Source organism: Tinamus guttatus, unplaced genomic scaffold (genome assembly GCF_059628265.1).
Source record: "Tinamus guttatus ecotype Peru unplaced genomic scaffold, ASM5962826v1 Tinamus_guttatus_pri_ptg000652l, whole genome shotgun sequence".
Classification (NCBI taxonomy): Eukaryota; Metazoa; Chordata; class Aves; order Tinamiformes; family Tinamidae; genus Tinamus; species Tinamus guttatus.
The window spans coordinates 302,176-322,570 of NW_028289186.1; the positions used below are offsets into that span (position 1 = coordinate 302,176).

A 20,395-nucleotide genomic window follows, 5' to 3' on the forward strand; every position below is an offset into this window, starting at 1 on the left:
GCTCTTACTATCACTGCCAGAGACAAAATACGGAGCTACTTGGAACACTAGCCTGGCCCAAGAGGGTGTTTTTTTCTGTTCTTATCTTCCTTGTAGGTGCCTCAGACAAAAGACACTGAATTTGCACAGCTGTTATTATGGTAGTCTGCCCAAGGTAAAGCTACAAAGCAAGTAATTTTTTTTGTGGTTCCCTTTTTTGACTATGAAGGCACACTCTGTCATCTTGTTCATTTTCCATTGTCCTGTGTGAAAACATAGTCAGCACTATTACATTTACAGTTACCAAAAAAGCAGCATAAAAGATAAAGAATTTGCGTAAGACAAGCCAGTTGACCACAAAAAAAAAAAGCTTAAGCAGAGACATGCAAATCAGAGGGCTGTAAAGCAATTCTTCTAAAATGAGCGAAAATTAACAATGTTATAGGAAATAACTACTGTGACTATTTTTCAGTTCCTTGCTTTTTGTAGAAAGTCAGTTAATTTCCTTTTTCCTCTCTTTTTACAAACTCCACACTTGGATAAGTCCGTAGTTTGTTCAATATCTAAATGCTGCGAACAGTTTTGTTTTCAACACAAAAGGCCATTTTCAGCTTTACTGGTGATTTGAAGTAAAGAGGAATCAGACCTCAAAAATACATAGATTGGCCTAAACTATGTTGAATTACAGTTAGTTTTATTTGCCTTCCATCTTCTGAGCTTGTGAGGCACTTTTTAATCATGCGTCGTCAAGACAGATGAGGTCCATAAACTTAAGAGTTAAATCTGTGTTAGTGAAAACAGAAATTATTGTCACATTCATTCAAGAGTCGAGACCTAAACAAAACTAGCAGATCGTGCATAATGCGTGCTGAAATTGGAAGTGTTGGTAATACTGGAATACAAAAATGGTGCCTGGGTCTTGAGTTTAACTCTTGAACTTAATTCTGGCCAGAATTTGGCTAGTGGAAGTAATCCGATGTAGCAAGCCATGAAACCTGAGTGTGTATTCAGAAGTCCTTTGAATGTTATTTTTTTTGATTCAGCCTCATTTCCACCATGATACTGAGTAAGACAGAAGAAAAGGGAGGAATATTTGATGTGATCTGTGAAGGCCAGTGCTTTTCACTGTTTTGGACCATCCTCTCATCTGTTAGATGAAATAGGTTCTAGCACTCGTTCTTTGAATGTGTTTCACTTTTCAGATTGCCTGAAGCAGTACGTGTTCACCTCTCCTGTAGGAGAGTCAGGATCATTTTCACACTGGGTGTTTCTGTAGTTTCACACATCAAGTTCATTGCGTGGGATATCACTTTTCAGTGGCAGTAGTGGGGTGGTGAAACTCCTTTCCATCCTCTTCCACGGGAACCATGACATCATTCCCGGGAAAAGATTCTGTCTCCTGCTCTGGGTAGTGGATTTCCAGCTCCTGTTCTTCCATGTTTTCCTGGACATCGATATCACTTTCACATGCTCTGACAGCAGAGTTCTTGCCACTAGACACTTCTGAGATGGAAGTGCTCACAATGACAGTATCGGCGTTCATGATGTATATGTTTTCTGAGGAAGGAAAAAAAAGTGCTGAGCATTGTTAGCAATCACTACTGTCTCAATTGATGGTTCCTTTTCCTACAAAATTTTGATATAGTACTTATTTTTTCATTTCTTTTTTTTAAAATCAGTAGTATTCACGTCTAGCCTGTCACTTTAAAAACTGTAGAATTTCTACTGTATTCACTGTAGAATTTGCTAATCCACTAAAGATTTTGGAAATCACATATTATGAGTTGTCTATTTCACTGGTTATTTATAAGGTACTTTTCATTTTGGACTCAAAGCAAGCATTGAACACACCAAGTGATCCTATTAACTACCCTGACTGGTTTTAGAGCACTGTCAATGGGATTTGAGGCATTTTAGATCAAGTAGATCTAGCTCACTGATGATGAAGGAGATGGGACTACAGGAGAACAGGGAGTTAGAAAAGAGAGTGCAACATTTGCGAGAGTCTGTTAGAAGAAACTATCAAATGATATCTGAAGAGGATAGTGTGAAGAATCGAAGGTTTATGCTTCTGCTGTTTTTAGGAAGAACAATATCTGCATTAAAAGGAGCCTTAGGACAAATATCAACAAATATCAACACTGTACAGAAATTCTGAGTAATTGACCTGGTCTTAGGACCTGCAGAGAAAACTATGTCTTTCCAATGGAGGATGAGTTACATTTTTCTTTCGAGGATACACTTGAACTAGTGTTCAAAATGTTGACCTTTCTCCTTTATCAAAGGAGTAGGGGCCCTTTGCTGTGACTTGAAGAGCTTACACTGTATTTCAAAGGATGCTGTAGATCAGACACTGCAGGTATGGTTCCCAACTGCTTGTAGATATTTGGGGATGGTTAAGTCAAATTGTCACGTTCATCCTAAGTCCATCACTCACAGAAAAAAATAGAGAGTATTCAGTAAGGAAGACTAAAATCACTTGATTTTGGAAATGAATACTATGGAGATTTTATACTATGACATGTTGGCAATGCTTGAGTTGGTGAAACACATATTAAAAGATGAAGACTGTGTGACCTGAGAAGGATGATTCAAAGGTACTGTAAAGTTCACACCGGATGCCAAAAGGCCCCAATAGACTGTGAGAGAAATTGGAAAGAAAAGTCTTAACTTCCAATTCACATTAAACTCTCTCTGAGAACCCTGTTCTATGAGCTCAGTGTAACAACTGCTCCTTCTCGTTGGCATTTGTTGGGGCATTATAAGAGTGTGAATATAGTGAAACACAGAGTCTGTGGTCTCAAGCAGGTAAAACATTTTTCAGACTGTTTGATTGAGCTGCTGGAAGGGTACCAGTCACTCACAAGAATCCTTTCATATTACATACATGCTTAAGAAAAAAAAAGAAAAAGAAAAAATGAAAAAAAAAGCCCCATTTACACCTTCTGGGATCCTTTCTGGCCTGTTAGTTAACTTTTTCTGCGAGAAAGAGGCCTCCCCTCTCCCTCACTCCACACTGTACTGAGCGATCTAATTCAGAAAATGAATACAATAGCTTAAAAGTAAATTAATGGGCTGACGAGAGAAAAGGCACACTTTTTTGTAGAGACACATTTTAAGTTCACTCTCTGGGAAATGAGTGTTCTTACTTCCACGCTTGGGCACCCTCAGCCATAGAAATCTAGAGTGATTCAGATTGGAAGAAAACTCTGTAGGATGCCTGGTCTCCATGCAAAACAGAGCCAAATTATATCCTATACTTTGTTTTTAGGCCTGAATTTCCTTTAAGTGTTAATCTCTGCCTTGGATCTTTCTCTGCTACTTGTCTGATTGCCAGAGGAATGTTTATTTCAAAGTTATACAGTTTGTACCAAATTGAGACATAAGAAATAGCTACTTAACCATACAACTGTGCTAAGTTCCAGTATTTTACAAGCTGGCACACAAGCTTTGCTGTTTGTGCCCATCTTCCTTTATGAATTCAGCTCAGGGTCTGATAGAAGGAAAGAAAATATTTCGTATTCTCTGTAAGCAACATATATAGAGGATGAAAACAGAAACAGGGAATGTCAGGGAATTACACTCTTCATTTGCTTGTCCATTTCCTTTGACCATTCTGCCCCCTTAGAGAGAATTCTCTCCCCAAACAGAGAGTTATCCTTCTGCCAAAGCCTGTCCTTTGGACTGCTTAGACTAACAAAATAATCTCTTTGGTCTGTGGCATGGAAAACAAAACCTGCATTTTCTGTTTTTGCTTCTCCATATTCTGTGTACTTTATTTTACAGCAACATTTTCAAGATGAAATGCTTAAATTTTCCAATTTCTTCTGTAAACTAACATCTTTTTGGAATGAAAAAGAAGAGGAAGAACAAAGCACTTTTCTGTCAGATTGATGGGAAGCTAAGTCAATGTAAATAAGAAAGCAGCATATTCAAAAGAATAAACATGCCAAGATTCATGTTGCAAAGGCTTTGGATACTTCAGTAGTTTAGTAATAATTTCAGAAGGCTACGATGTGCCCATGATTAAAATATTGAAAAGATGAAGATAAAAAAATGCAAGACTCACCAATTCGGTTATTTGTGTGGTCTCTCACTCGAGAATCAACAGGGCCATCCAGGGCATTTCCATTGCTCTGTGTCACCTCAGTCAGATTCAGATCAGGACTACCCACTTTTTCGGTGCTGGACACCAAGTTGTTGGTTTCCAAAGGGAGGGTTCTGTCAATTAACTCCTTCTCTTCTGACATTTTGTCAGGAGTCAGCAAGATCTGTCAATATAAAGAAGAGAGTAGAAATAGGATTTAAAAATAACACTTTGAGCACTGCAGTAATCTAGAGAATCCTTCTGAGGCAGTCGGAATAACATAATGTATCTTACATGACCACTGTCATAGGGAAAAACATTGTCCCAAGTGCCTAATTGATACAGGAATATTAGTTTCTTTCAACTAGGTTCCTGCATCACTTCAGGTCATATTTATATTCTGTTCATATGCCTAATGTCACAGACAAGTTTTCAGTGAGATTTGCAAGAACCAGTAAGCAAGTTCTATCCCTCGCTTCCACTGAAATCCTGGTTCCTGAACCTGGGTGGATACTTTGGTGAATTCCACTGCCTTGGCTGCAGCTCAGATGCCTATGTACCTTTGTAATTCCATCTATTTGCCATTTTACAAATCTAACTTAGTGAAACACTCCCAGCCTGGATGCAAATGTATAATAATTTCCAAAGAACCATGTGGCTTATAGCCCACAAGCTATACTGTTAAACCAGAAGGTGATTCATGGAAACTTTGCCTAACACCCTCCTTGTGCCCATATTATGGCTGTGTCAACTCCTGCAGAGGAAGGTGATGATCCAGAGGGAGACAGAAGAAGAGTCTGAATCCCACTCGTGTGATTAGAGCGACATGTGAAGTTCTCCCAGGGCAGAAAAGGCAGGTTCTTCCTGTGAGTTTGGCTTCTGTCCCATGGAATAACACATGAATGGCACAGGGCAAAGTCAAATACTCCACAGGCAAGATTGGCAGCAGGACAACATTTAACACCACATCAGACACAACAGGATGAAGACCAAGACATAAAAGCAACCAGTACTAATATATCTCATTTCTATGCCTAGAGAATCAAGTTACAGTAAAAAGTACAAATTAAAAGGCTGGCATTATTTAATAAAGCATTTAATAACTTTTTTTTTAATGGAAAATAGCCTGTTTTGGAATATCTTTCACACTTACTGTGCATTTGTTCACTGCATCAGAACCTGTAATTTAGAGGAAACAGTATCAGAAGAAAAATCACAGCAACCAAAAGAATACTAATATTTGCTCTGGTATATCACTGCCATATCCTAAACCAACTAGACCTTAACCCACCTACTTTGGGCTTTCTTTACCACTGAAGATGAAGATCTGAACCAGTAACATGATGCTGCCAAGAGTGCAAAATCCTGCTTTCCCAAAACCTTTCGTGATGACCTCGTCACTCCCCTCGCCTCATCTAACAACATGATGAACTAAGAACACTTGCTAGCTAAGCTAAATAACTTACTAAAAAAAAAAAAAAGTGAAGAGCTTTCAACTGATTAACAAATTGAATCAGTTCATTGTGTGGTCAGATTAACGCTAAAAGATGGTGCAGAGGGGATGGGATTTTATGCATAGATAGAGGGAGGGAATGGTGGAAAAAAGCAGGAGGAAGGTGGGAGGAATGGAGCATAATGTGCCCTCCTGCAGCACCATGAAGCCTGGCAGGCTCAGGTTTATAATCTAACTCATCTAATGTCTAATTCTGACATGCTGCCACCTGCATTTTCCACATGCCAACCTTTTAGTGCTGTTCAGCAACAGGATCTAATGCATAAGGCAAGCGAGAGAGCAAAAATCTGCTCAGAGAAAATTGAGCCATGAGAGGTGTTAAATCCTCAGCCATGAATGAAATGATCTAATGGAAAATGATCTAATTTACAGTGATGAGAAGAATCTGACACAAGAGTTTAGGCAGTCGGTGTAAATGCTGTGGGGGGATGAGTTAATAGGACAAATGAATGTACATCAGGGGATTTGTATAGGTTGGTGTGGCTAACACGCTCCCAGATTTTAATCCCCAGAAAGGAACAAGGGAGCTGGGTGTTTTCGGGGCCTCTCAGCACCGCATCACTCACCCACGCGGGTGCAACGGGAAAAAAGTGCCACCTAGTGGCCTGTCATAGCCAGACCATTCCCGGAATGCAGGTGACAGGGAACAGGACTGTCCTTTTTCCATGTGTTCAATTAAAGTTGCATAAATTAATGCCTCGTATTAAAACTAGCTATTTATTCATCAGACAAGATGGATTACGATTACTGTCAGTCACTCACCTTGAGAGCTGGGCCTGGATTTGTGTCTGGTGACTGTATAGAGATGTGCTGATAAAAGAGACCATTCATTTAGCACAACTTGTCGTGGGGCACACGGATTATAACAGCATTACCACACCCACAGGTCCAACTGTGAGACCAGCCAGTCACCCTGCTCACATCCCAACAACCTACCACATGCACATCCTGCTTTCCATAAAAGAGGGAGTGTGGGTGTGCAGGGACACCCAACACGTAACTTAGGCGAAGCTACCGAGCGCCTCTACCAGCAAAATCTCTCTTCCTCTCCAGCTCAGTGACATCAAGCCCAATCCCAGGAACCAACAAAAACTCACAAAGGACTTCAGAAAACACAGGTATCATTTAATTTAGTGTTGGCACTGAAAGAAGAAATCACCGGTTAACATTTTCCCACCCAGCTTGTAAATTATCTTCCTCCATAACTTTAGAACTCCTTCAGTCTTTCCCTAATGCTCTCCAAGATGCTGAACAGTTTGCCTAGAACCCTGTCTGACCTGCTTTCACTGGGCACTATTAAATACCATCTTCCCCAGTGATCTCCTAAAATTTTGGGAGGTATTTAGGAGGTATGTGCCATATTCCCATGTGGCTCATACTTGGAGATTAGACAGCATGCTATGGTTTATAGCTTTTAAAACTCACGCTTTCCTTTGAGGATGAGGATCCGTCTCTTGCAAACCTTCCATTTCCAAAATAACAGCATGCTCACAGGTAGTACTACCACGGAGAGAACAACTCCCCAAAGAACAACACCTATAGCACAGAAAGGGAAAGGGGGGACAGGAGAGGCCGAGAAAAGGCAGAGGGGGAACTCTTAGTATGTCTGTGTGTTTGTGGGACATCATTTCACAAGCTGCAGGGGTTTAGGGAAGCTCCCACATGAGAATAGCTTTTTTCCAAAAATATATGCAAATAAAACCCACTAGACAGAACAAACACTTTATCTTTGTTACCTCCCCGTGTTTTCTTCCCCTTGACATCTGAAGTAGGAAAGGTGCCAGCCAGAGCTTTCTCCTCAGCAGTTGAACTGGGGTTTTCAGCCGTTGTGTCACTTAGAGTTATACTTGCAATGGTCACCAGCTTCTCAAGCGTGAGCACATCAGAGCTATTTGTTCTATTGCTTAATCTCACAGACAAAACACCTGAGGTGAGGTAAGTGGGAGCTTGGTCCATGCAAACTTGATCGTGCGTGGCATTTCCTTTGCTCACTGCTACTTTGTTTAACTTGGCACAGCTAGGGAATGAAAGAGAACAGCGGATGAGCATTAGAGGAAATCACATGGCAGAAGATAAGAAAGCCACTTCCTATGGGACAAACATCCCTTCGGTCATTTTTGTGCCAAGAGAATTTGTTTGTTTTTAGTGACAAGGTCACTAACCCTTTCCTCATCCTTATGGCACTGTTGCTGGAGCTGCAAACACAATATTCACATTTCTCTATACTCTCACTGTACTCAATAAGCTAAAAAGAAGGCAAGAAGGATCCTTGCTTTCCTCTTCAACACCAAACTGTGCAACAGATATAGAAAGAGGCTTTCTAAACTCTGTGCACGGACGCAAAGCTCTCAAATAAGCCTCTCCACTTTGCACCAGAGGAGCTGACATGTCTCCCTTCAGCTTTATTAGCTTTAGGTCTCCTTTTAGGTCCTTTATTAGCTTTAAGTAATTAGTTAGTCCCTTTAAAAAACTATGGTCTTACTCAGTATGAGGCTTGCAGATGTCCGTGCTGGAGCTCTGATCAGAGAAGGTCCCAGGAGGGCACTCTTCACAAGAAACATCAGTTGTTGAGGTGCCTGAAGAAAAATAAGCAAGCGAGAATCAACCCAAATGCTCCGGGTTCAGGCCTAGGGCCAGGATTGGAATATGGGGGAATTTCTACCTTTGACTTTGACTCCAAAACCAGGCTTGCAAACAGTGTGCTGCTGGCATCGCGCGCAGGTGTTCTCAAGAGGCATCTGACAGAACAGGCCTGGTCGGCACTCACACACACGGCTAGAATTGAAGGAGCAGGGGGCTTTTTCCACAAGGTCATACTCTGTATGGAAGAAACTATCAGAGTGAGAAGGGATCTTGCAGGATCACCCTGCAAGGGAGAGGCAAAGAGGGGCCCAAAGCTGAGCAACATCACTGCAAAGACTCAGGATACTGAACAATCCTAAGTCATGAATAATTGGGGAAGCCTGCAGACAAAATCTGCAGATAAATGTTGTCTAATATAAGACAGAAAGTAGAAATTAAACCTGGATGGCATTTTCAGGCAATCGTAGGAAGTGACACTGATTATGTGCAAGGTAACATTCTGCTCTCTAAAACAGAAGTCAAGGCTGGATAAGTCTAGTACTGAAAATTCTACTTACATAAAATATAAGCATAAGTAAAATATACAGAGAAGATATCACTGTGTGAAGTATGTGTGATGGAAAGCAAAGCAACTACCTTTTGCACATGATACACAAGCATCACATCGTGGCTTCTGGGATGCCTCGCTTAGATATTGTTCAGGTCCACACCTCATGCAGTGACGTGGGTCTGTGGGACACGCTTTCTTTTTAACATAGCCTGCAGGAAGAAAACCAAAATATGGAGGAAATGCATTCTGAAGTACAAGAGACAGCCATCCTAAAGTGTTAATGTATACTCATTTACCTGTTTCACCTGCTACCACAGTCTTCTCTTGATACTTGTCCCTTGATTTTTCAAACACATTCTTGCCTTTCCCATTCATGGGATCATTTGTCCCATTACAGTAACACTACACATGGTAACATCAAAGTCATTACTATGGATTGTTGTGTGCCTGACTTGAGTGGGTTACAGATGGTGAAGAGGGGAAAAATAAAACCAAGTTTCAGCACATAGCCTGCATCACCCAGTCAGAAATGGTTAACAACAGGGAGGGGAAACCTGGCAGATAAATGACCTGCCTAATAAGCGTTTTGGCAAACATGGTGTGGGAGTGCAGGTAAAAACAGCTATGCTATATTTAGCCCACTAAATACCACCAGACAAGCCTGAAACATGTCACTTCCACCTCCTCAAAACTACTTGTCTGAAACTATTCTTGTCAAGGTGAGGGCTGATTGCTGAGATGGTCTGAATCTCAGCACTTGAACTGCACATGTGTACCTGCATGTGTGTCATGTCCCTCCTCCCAATCTCCCAGAAACTACAACCCTAGTTCTTTGAAACTTCCTGCACATATGGATCCCTCTTTTGAGGGATGTGTGCTCCAGGTTCAGTAGCTTTGAAGCTTGCCTAACAGTGGCTTTTCAAGCTATCCTCCACTCGGTGCCTTAATAGGCAGATAAAAGCCTGAGCAATAACCTGTACAGAAGAAAATATAATCAAATTAGGTAGATGATATGGGTGTTTTTCTTTTTTGAGCATGTGCATTCGTTCACTCCTGCGGAATTGCCATTAACTGTGAGTGGGAAATTATTGGAGTGCTGGTAGCAGCACTGTCCTGTGGAGCTGAATTTCTGATTTAGAGGCTAAAACAAGCAAAGCAGATAGGGACAGGTTTCTGCTTGGAGCAGCAGTGGGGGATTAGAAAGAAAAAGTCTATTATGAGTGTCTGTGGATCTGAGATGGGAAGTGATGTCCAGGACTGACACACGAGGATGTGGCAAATGCCCAGAGACCCTGCCAGGACATCTGTCATTGTGTCCTTGAGGAGAACAAGGCCTCTTTACTTCGGATCAGCTCAGCTTCTCTGTCCCTTGGTCTAGGTTACTCCAATGTCCTTTGAACAATTCTAGTGGTGTGTTCAGGAATAGTGTGGGATGTGCCAATACAACTTCTTACAAATGCTAGCAAACCAAGCTTGAATCCTCTCTTTATTATGAGAGCATAAATAATGTCAAAATTTTCCTTTCAAAAAGAAAAGAAAACATTTCTAGAACAAGAAACGGGTGGTGAAGTACCATAAAATGCCCCACTCACCGAGGGGCTTTTTGGCCAACAGGGGGAGTTTCAGACATTTCCAGGACTCTTTTCTCATCGAGGTATTTTCTGCTTCTGACCTCATATGCCTTTGAGTCATGGCTTGGCTTCTGACAAAGTTTATTCTGTCCCCTGAAAAGAGGTTGTTCCGTTTCTCATGCAAGACCCTTTCTGAATTAAACTATGGAACATTTTTCCACACCATCTTTCTATACTTTTGGTGTATTTTTAGCTTCATAATTTCACTGATCTATTGCATGCTCTGAGACAAGCTGAAATGAATTCTTAGACCAGTCTACTTCTAGCTACTTCTCAGTGTTGAGTACTCTATTTTAGAGCTTCTCTGTATACAGATTGAACAAGAGATCAGGCACTGGAAAACCAAATTCATAACTGGATTCATACCAGAGAGTAATTCACAAAACTGCACTTTTCTTCAGGGCCAAAATGCAAATCTGCAGATATACACATATATATATATATATATATATGGCTTCTAGTATCTCTAATGGAAAGCTTGTATTAATTTGACTGTATTATAAACATACTGACCTGGGGGACACTGGTAACAACAGCTTTGTGAAGCTTCATCGTAGAACCAGTTCTCAAGTGTGTCACATGAATGAGATGGAGTTAATGATGTCTAGAAATTTGAACAAACCCAAGACACAATTAGAAAACATTAACTGTTGTATGAGGGCAGATACCAGTATGCTGCTGTTAGTGATGATAGTTGCAAACGGCATAGGAAAGTCTACAGCTTTTTGAAAGTCCATGTATCCCAGAAGCAACTAGATTATTACTGCACATAAACTTAAGCAAAGACTGCAATATTCAATATATTTGACAATGACTCAGTATGTATCTTCATTCAGGAGGCTCTTCCTCTGAATGTGATTTAAACATAGGATCAGAATACTGTTGTCCAACCTGTGCATCAAGCGTCTCCGTAGCCAGAAGTGAAATCCTTCCTTCATACAATAAAAGAGAACTGGTATTGCCCCCCGCCACCAAAATGGTTTTCAACCCAAAGCTCTAGATGGCCTTTCGATTGGCTGCAGGGCCAATCAAGGTCACCAAGAAATTCTTGCTAATTGTTAGAATAGTTTGCACCTTCCAAGAAATCTTGTACCAGTTAGCTAGAAAATAAATTAATTAAAAAAAATTACAAAAATTACAATTCCTAAATCATTGCATTTTAATTGAGGGTGGAGATTTTGCCTTGAAAGGAATACTACAAATTCTTATTTACACAATGAAGTCATTTATTCAAATAACTAAAACCATTTCTTATGTGAGTAAAGGTTTTCAGGAACAAACTTTGATTTGACAACGTGACTGATACTTGTTCAGACAGGAAAAAAAAAAAGCTCTAATATTAGCTTAAGAAAAAGACTCAGCTATGAAATACATCAAGATGCAGATACTCAGACTGCACTTCGGTATGGCAGAGGCCATTACACACTCTGGGAAATTACAGTGCTAAAGGTTTTCTGATGAAGAAATCAGATTTTTGAATTTGGCATCTCCCTTAATAACCCCGTAAAAATGTTATCTGAATTTCATTTTCAGTATTTGCTAGAAGATATAACTGGTGACTTTTTGTAGAGAGACCAGCAGGCTACCCAGAGATTTTCCTGTGTGATAATGCTAGAACAGCTAACAAAGATTTCAGCAAACCTACATCCTGGTTTCTGCAGGTGAATTTCCCATTACTGTTGGAAACAAAAGCTATGATTTCCTACTGCCTTTGTTTGCTGGGCATAAACTTAATAGTCAATTAATCTCACAAGCATATTCTGCTATTTAATACACTGGCCTTCCGTGGTGGGAGTATAAAAAACAGAAGTTAAATAACTTGTCAAAGGTTACATCAGAAAACAGGAGCTTTCAGTCAATACAGAAATTAACAAAAGGACTAGAAATAGAAACATACTGAAACCACTAAAATTAATGCAGGTCCAGTAATAGAACTAAGAGATCCTGCCTGACACATTTCTGCACTAACCACATAGCCTTGCTGCAAAGCATTTTTTTTTTCTAGCTTACTGTATAGAGGAAATAGCAGATGTCTCCCTCACCCTGATTCACATCAAGTTTACAAATGTGTAGCCTTTATTTTTCTTTTCCAGATAGACAGCCTTAGTCTGTAGGAAAAGTTGAAATCTCCTTGCTTCTGTGTGGAGGAGCATCCCGGTTAGGCAGCAATAAATTAAATTCTTCCTGGTTCTCCTGTGCAACCAACTCTGGATGCAAATGAGGCTGAATTTTAAATCAGGATAGGAATAAAGAATTTATGCAAAATATAAGATCACATCTTATTTAATTACCTCTTCTCAGGTTTAAATAAAGGAATAGTGTCTGTCTACAAGTATGAGGAAGGGACTACTATTTGCTTAAAATCTCAAAATCATCAGTTCACTATGAGATTCTGCCCCTTGCTTCAAGGACACAAATCCTGATTGCAAATTTGCCTTGATGATAGTGATGTGATAAATTATTGCAAGAGTTATGCATAAATAATGAAAATACACATGTGGAAAGAGAACAGGCAACATATTTCTTTTCTTTCCACAAGAGGGCAGCTAGATATCATGGCCATTTATATAGCACATGAAATCTGCTACATCACAGTAATGAAGCTTCCAAGAACCCAGTTAAGAGCTCATCACTGCAGCACCCTTTCTGTTCACTGAACCAAGCCCAAGATGCTCTGCTGGAAAAAGTCATTTTAACAAATTTCATTGTCATTATGGATGAGGAAAAAGCCCTCTGAAGAACCCACTGCTTTTAATTCATAGTTATCCACACAATATCTTTGAGAGTTTGCCATCTGTTCAGCTGGCACGATTCAGAACACAAAACCTGCTGCAGTTCCCTTCAGTAATAAACAACATACACTTCCCACTCTGCACGATGGCTTCCGTTCTTATCCAAACATAAAGTTATTTGGTTCCTACTCTTACCTGTCTGGGCTGTGCAATGATGCAAAGTTCTGCTCTTAAACTAAGCAGAGAGGCTGTCCCTTTGGAGATAGCATACTTTATATTAAGGACTGGAATATAAATAAAGCCCATACTTCTAGTGTTTCGGCCTTCGAACCTCAAAACAAATTGCATAAGCAAAACTGTCCCTGGTGGAAGTCAAGTGCCACTAAAACTTACATGGGTTTTGCTTCTCTAACATGTTTGAGGGTTTTCATGAGCTCAGTTTGAAGATTTCATGCATCCAAGGTAACAAAAGGAAAGCTTCTAGTAAGAACTCCCAAACCCTGGCCAAATTGGTCACTGGCCACTGAAGCAAACGGGTGCTGAAAGGCATCGAACGTATCTTGCAAAAGGGGCAGAGGTGAAGGGCCAAGCTCTCACAAGACTGCAAATCTTTCCAAAAATGATGGTGCCAACTCATTTTCTGCAGAGGTTTGATCCAGCTACACTTCGGGAGAGAGGGAAGGGGTGACGGGCATTCAAGGATAATGTGTTTCCTTTTTTCTGTCTATGTGTTATGAATATCAGGGTGATAAATGAACAAAAATAAGTGATAACCAAAGACATGAAGTAAAGAGGGAACAAACACACGCATAATTATTGGGTAGCAGTAGGCCTGGACCGAGGCAATTTACTCACCCAGCATCTGAAGGGGGGTATTACCTCAGCTTTACCATCTGCAACTGCTCTACCCATATGTAAAATACTTCTTCCTACACCTCATCTGCAATTAGAGTGCAAGTTTGCAGTAAAACACTGTCTTCTTCTTCTCTGTCTTTTTTTTTAAGAGCTTAGTAGTTCCAATTAGGAAGATGTTGCTGAAAACAAGTAATTTCTACCTTAAAAGGGTGGTATGGAGATGGAACAAGAAAATGGGAGTAAAACAGCTGAGCTCACTCAGTTTGAAATGATCACGAAGATTCTCCAACCAATACATTCCTCTAGAACCAATCCCCCCATGTATTCACACTCTCAGATGAATTTTTGACATTTATTATGCTCTATTTTGTGTATCTTGCAACATGGCAGAGAAACTTGCTGAAGTACCTCTACGTGAACTGGGAAGAAAGAGCAAACCTTTCCTGATCACTATTTGTAACTGGTAAAACCTGGGCCTATTGCCTTTCACAAATAGCTTAATGCAAGTGTGTACATAACTTTTACTTCAAAAGGAAAAGAGAGAGCTAGACATCTGTTATTTACAATGGCTTATCCCAGGGCAGAGTTCATTTCTTAGCAAGCCCTCTCAAGATACTATGCATAAAACTTAGGCTGAACTATAAAAGTACTTCCTGGGTAATCTTGTTACTGGCATTGTGGTTTTCTGTTTTTTTTTTCTGTTTGGAATATTTTTTTTTCCAGAGAAATCTTGTGTTTGCAACATTAATCCAATTTTATAGAAATCTTTCAGCAAATATCAAATATCTTTGTTTTCTCAAAGCCAAAATTAAACTTTTTTCATGGAAAGTTCTTGACCCTAGACATCTCTGTTTCATAAATGACTGCAAGATCTCCATGACGGTGAAAATTTACGGCTATTTTCTCATGAGAAATTCTCATGCTTGAAAAGCAGCAGGAGTCAGCTTTATATAGGTAGCTAAATTCATTTTGTTACCGCTCCATGCTCTGACCTGAGTGAGTTTTTACTGTCTGACTAGTCCAGGAGAGAGCTTGGATCTCAGAACTTACAGATTCTGTTCTCTCGAGCTCTTCCTATGCAACTTAAAAGTGTCTTTCTGTTCCAAAACCTGGATAAGCAGTTCATGGTAGGGTCATCCCATTCTGCTTTTAATCCAGACAAAAGCAGAGGAAAAAACAGTTGTTTTTTAATGCTGTGGCTATACAGGCTACTGGTGACAGCATAGACCAATCCTGTTTAAATAAGCGAAATTTTTGGAAAAATTCTGATCACCAGTAGCAGTATTGATCTCCGCAGCACACATATATATTAAGGTAGACCTGTTCTGAGGGGCAATAGTGGGAGCCAGTATGTTCTGAGTTTCCTGTCTTCTGGCTGAACGGTTGCTCAGCCAACAGTGGAAAATAAAATGACCCTTTTGTCAGCAAAGCATTGATCAGAATAGAGATCACCTATATGAGGGGAGAAAATCATGAAGCCAGTGAGAAAATAAAGGGAAAAAATCATGTAAAAAGTTGTGCTTTGTCATATGCAGGATCAAGAAGATAACAATAAAAAGGAAAAATTACTGGCGGTCAAAAAAAAAAGTGCACTTATGCTCCTATTATACTCCCTGTCGGCCCAATCTCAGCATTAAGACATTTCTGGTTGTGAGTATTCAGATCAAATGAAGCATGCTTTCTATAAAATGGTGAAATAAATACATACATTTAAAATACAAAATAGCAAAGTCTTCTGCATTGAACTATTACCACATATGAGCTTAAGTCAAAGGTCCTTTCTTTTACATATTCTAGGATGACAATGAAAATATAAAATTGTCTCAGGAAGAAGCAAACAAACAAACAAAAGCTTAATTACAATGACTCAAGAGTGTATAATTATCACTAATTTATCCGGAGTAAACCCAATTAAATTAAGTCTTTTTTCTAGGCTGAAGCTGAAGGTTAAGGTGACTTAGCTGGTCCTAACTGCGCCTAAATAACGCTTGAAATGAAAGGAAAAAGCAAAGAAGACAGAAGAAAATCAACTGATTATTGCAAAACTTCAATGCTACCATCTTCTAGAAAAGAAGCATCAGCTGTGTGTGCTGGAGGGTTTTACCTTCTTGATTCCACAGTGTATAATCTCTGTAGAGCCCACAGAGAAGAAAGTGGTCAGAAATTGTCTGGTTATAGTGTTGATCATTTTTCCTGTCTCCAATAAGCTTACAGAAATTGTCAATTTGCCTGGGAGAGAACATTTCCCTTTATCAGTTTTGCTCCTTACTACTTACTTTGTAGTGCAGGATTTGTGAGAACTTTCACTTCTGCCCAGTGTCATCCTCTTCCTCCTTGAACACTTCCTCCAAGCACTGGGGAGTGTGGTATAGCTTATATTCATCATCAGTAACTAGCATCTGGCTTTGCTTCATCAAGGACATTTCCAAAAAGCTTTACAAAGCAAAGTCAAGTTATTCTCCTCATCTCTAAAAGGAACAGAATGAAATGCAGTAAACTCAAAATCTTGTTTTAATTGATATCCAAAGTATTTGTTCTCCTTTCATCTCTTTATTGTCCTTTCTTTGTTACCTGCTTTCTGATTGAATCTCAAAACGCAAATCTCGAAGAGATTAAATTCTCGAAGATTTGGTCAGTGAAATGCAAAAGTCACACAATTTCACTTTTTAAGGCAGTTTCTGCACCATCTGCTAGTGTTCCCAGAAGGAGGAATTGGATACCATCCAATCTCGATGAAGAATTGGATTGGATCCAATTGGATTGGATTGGATCCAATTGGATCGGATACCATCCAATCTTGATGAAGAAACCCCACCTCATCTCTGTGACAAAGTTCTGTTTTCTGAATTTGTGAAGCTGCACTTTCTGTGGGTTACTGCAGTGAAACAACTCATCCTGTGGCTGCAAAATCACTTAATTCAGGGTATGAGAGCTGGTGTTTTTGTGCAGCCATAAATAGGGCCTCCCCTTTGACAGTTCTCTGTTGGCTGACACAGCTATAATGTGAAACCTTGCAGGCATTATTTCTGCATCTATAGACCATATCGAAATTGATTTGATCTTGATAGCATTTGGGGACACAGTGTAGAGTTGATGCTGCTTTATGCCCATTATGGGAGAAAAGATAAGTATTTGAACTATCAAGAAGCTAGGCTGGTATAGAAAACAAACCGTGGTGTAGCTGAAAACCTGCCACTATGAAGTTAATCTGTCCACCTTCTTGCAATAAATTTAAACAGGACATCAGTTTATGTACCAGATCAGTATTTTGCTTCAGTTTTTGGTCTATTGCAAGGACTTCTTAAGCTGGATTTAGTGCACTGTTCGACTAGAGACTGAATTTCATTATTCTTTTTCTCACTGCAGTCAGTGAAAGGTTTTGATGCAGCAGGAAATGGACTACATGCTCAGAAAGAAAATCACAATTCACATAATGTTGGGAGTTCTCCATGACAGGATGGCTGGAGATCCCTTGAGTGAAAACCTTTAGAGACCTGACAAACCAGTTTTATTTACTTATTTATTTACTTATTTAGGCATTGCAGAGCAAGACCCAGTTAAATAAGATGAGCATGGATTTCAGAGAGGGCATTTGGACTTTTCATTTTTCTTCTCCTTTTTTTTTTTTTGGAGAGAATTTGTTTTAGAAAATAGGTTCTTTATAGCTCTTCTCATTATTCTTTTATCTCCAAATACATTTGCTATCCCAATTTAAATAATGGCCATGGCGAACATGGTGTTGAATTCAGTGAGCTACTCTGCAATTCAGTCAGGACTGAATTCATTTTGACTCACTCATTTATGGGCTTCTGATCTCATAGAGAAAAAGTGATGGTGAGGCAGAGTAAGAAACTATCTTGCTACAGATGAGCTGTAAGTCAGGAAAAAAGCATATTACGGTAAAAATAAAATCTTCTACCAGCATTGGCTGTTCTAGAACTGACTAATGCTGTAGCAGAACAGTTGACTCCCTTTCAAACTCCTATCAAAATTCTGACACTGTTAAAGTCAGAAACTGATAATTTAAGACTTTAAGTATTTGTTTTGTCTACTTGATAGGAGACAGTATTATGTGAGAATTAACTGAATATTAGAATGAACAAGATGCAGATGAAGTAAGGAGGAATATAGTTTAAAATACAGACAATTATTGCTTTCCAGTAGCAGCAAAAGCAAAGACTGCTATGACAGACACAATACAGAAGCATAATGAAATCAAAACACTTATCCCAGCAAGATCTAACTATATATCTTAGGTATCTTTCTTTTAATGCCTTTCCTTCAAAGCAGTTTGCATACAGCAGAACGGATATACTTACTTAAGTACCCCCCTAAGTATTCCTCAAGGGAGAAAAAAATGCAGATTCCAGTCCTATAGAATAGAGGAATCACTAAAGGAAGGAGATGGTGGCAGGGCAGATAATCAGGGAAATGTAGAGCAAACTTGTAATGTGGGAGGGGAATTTACAGTCAAAGACAACAGGCAAAACTCCTACTCTTACCAAAAGATGAGGATGATCATTTGCAAATGTATGTGAAGAAAATGCAGGACACAGTTATTTTCAAAGAGCTAATTAAATTAGAGTCAGCCTAGGTAAAATTTTCCTGGCAGCCCAAGTGGCACACAATATCATTTATTTACAAAGCACGGGCAGGTATTTCAAGCTGTCACATGCTTGTATTCCCACTGACAGGAAAAACAACTTCAGGAACCAATCTGGTGTGCAGGCAGATACTTACTTAACTTTACCTATGCAAAGAGCTTCTGAGACTTTGATCTTTTTTTTTTTAAAGAGTTGTGCATAAGTGTCACCTGGAAGAGTTACCCAGATTTATGCCAGGCATTGAGGGCTCACTGCTGCATGATCTACAGGAGAGGGGGAACAAGCCCACAAGAACTGAAATGATGTGAGGAGGGAGTTAGCTTGCACCTACAGCATCACCTGAGTAGGGGGCTATGTCTGTTTTAAGTTAATTTGAAGCAGAAATCCTGGCCCATTCATGAGGAAGTCAGGGTCAAAGGAGTGGGTAGTTGTAAAGAGGAAGGTATTTCATTGTTTTGTTTGCCTTTACACCTCTTGTTTGGCCAAATCAGACTCACCAGCAGAGAGAGGAAGCTCTGGGAGCCAAGTGTGCAAGGAACATGTCAGTCACACAGCACCTGGCCCCCCAGCAAAAATAAAAGCCCCTCACCCCAAGCAAATGAGAACACCCTTTCCCCTCCCTGCAACAAATCCCTCCTTATTTCCTAGCTGTACCTGGAAGAGCAACACCATCAAACCCAACAAAAAGCTGTGGACTACCCTGAGCTGCTGCCCGTGGAGGTCCTGGTGGTGACAAACTCTCCCGCATGCTCCGTGCAAAGGCACCTTCACACCCTTATTGCACTGTGCAAAGCTCAGACACCCCCTCATGCACCCAGGGGCAGCAGAACCCCCCACAGCCCTCCCGAGCCCACGCGCATCCTGCTGCCCTGCCTTACCTGTGGGGCTGCCTGGATGTGGGGAAGCAGCAGCAGGAGCCACAGCACCGGGGCCAGCCTGCGGGCAGCCATCCGTGGCGGCAGCGTCAACTTTCGCCGGCTCCCAGCATCGCCGGCCGCGGAGCCGGGCAGCTCCTCTGGGACGGGACCCCAGGAGCAGCCCCGGGGCCTGGCCCAGCCTCGCTCGGTGCTTCAGGGCTCTGCTTGCTCAACCCTCCAAAGCTGCCACAGCCATCCAAGAGGCGGCTTTGAGCCTCAGTCAAGCCGAGAAAACAGTTTGGAAGGAAGGGGAAGGGGGGACGTGCCCAAAAAAGAAAAACAAAACAAAACCGCGTCGATCACTAGTCCCGGAGGGTTTGGCAGGTTTCTGCAGGTTGGCTGCGTGCGTTGAGGTTGCCACACGAGGAATGCACTGGCTGTAGAGAAACACAAGTCCCTGAGTCATATAGGCTGCCCTCGGCAAGCACTTCACCTCCCCAAAGCCTTGGCCAGGCATGGCTCCAAGCCCTGCCCTGGCTATTTGCCATGCTGAGCTGAACCAAATCTCAAGAGAGTTCCCAGTAAAAAACACACTTTTTTTTTTCAGTACAGTCATTTTACTCCTGTTTGAATGAGTGTGTGAAATCTCACAACCACATGGGGTAACTCTGCCAAGGTTTAGGCTTTACGTGTTATCATTTAAAAACTTACATATCACAGAGAGTTCTCTTGAGAATCTGTCTTCATTCTTCCAATCCCAATTCCTGTTGCTGACAATTGTCCCTTGGACTGTCACCTGTCATTTGGCTCTCTCTGATTTCTTATGCTGGATGACATTTAGTTGCTCCAATGCCTGGAAAGATTTCAGTTGCTTTAAAGTGTCACTCATCTTTCTTCTCTGCTCTAAAAGTTTTGACAAAAGTAAAAGTTTGCCACTTCAAAAAGGACAGACTGCCTTGAAAACCACTCTGAGGTGCTCAGGGAAATAATGAGAATTTGTGTTC

General features: G+C 40.6%; 1 protein-coding gene across 2 annotated transcripts; it reads right to left on the reverse strand.

Moving 5' to 3' along the window:
* Positions 1-935: 935 nt before the first annotated feature.
* TNFRSF8 (TNF receptor superfamily member 8) lies at positions 936-19,490 on the reverse strand. Of its 2 annotated transcripts, XM_088536210.1 has the most exons (11): positions 19,413-19,490; positions 10,857-10,947; positions 8,799-8,921; positions 8,242-8,397; positions 8,062-8,155; positions 7,316-7,596; positions 7,005-7,115; positions 6,342-6,389; positions 5,220-5,245; positions 4,049-4,250; positions 936-1,536 (listed from the first exon to the last, which is right to left on the reverse strand). In XM_088536210.1, exons 1-11 carry the CDS (start codon positions 19,482-19,484, stop codon positions 1,286-1,288), a joined length of 1,455 nt encoding a protein of 484 aa, XP_088392336.1. In that variant the 5' UTR covers positions 19,485-19,490; the 3' UTR covers positions 936-1,285. The 2 variants fall into 2 exon arrangements, with proteins under 2 accessions (XP_088392336.1, XP_010216287.2); XM_010217985.2 differs by lacking the exon at positions 6,342-6,389.
* Between the last annotated feature and the right edge of the window lie 905 nt (positions 19,491-20,395).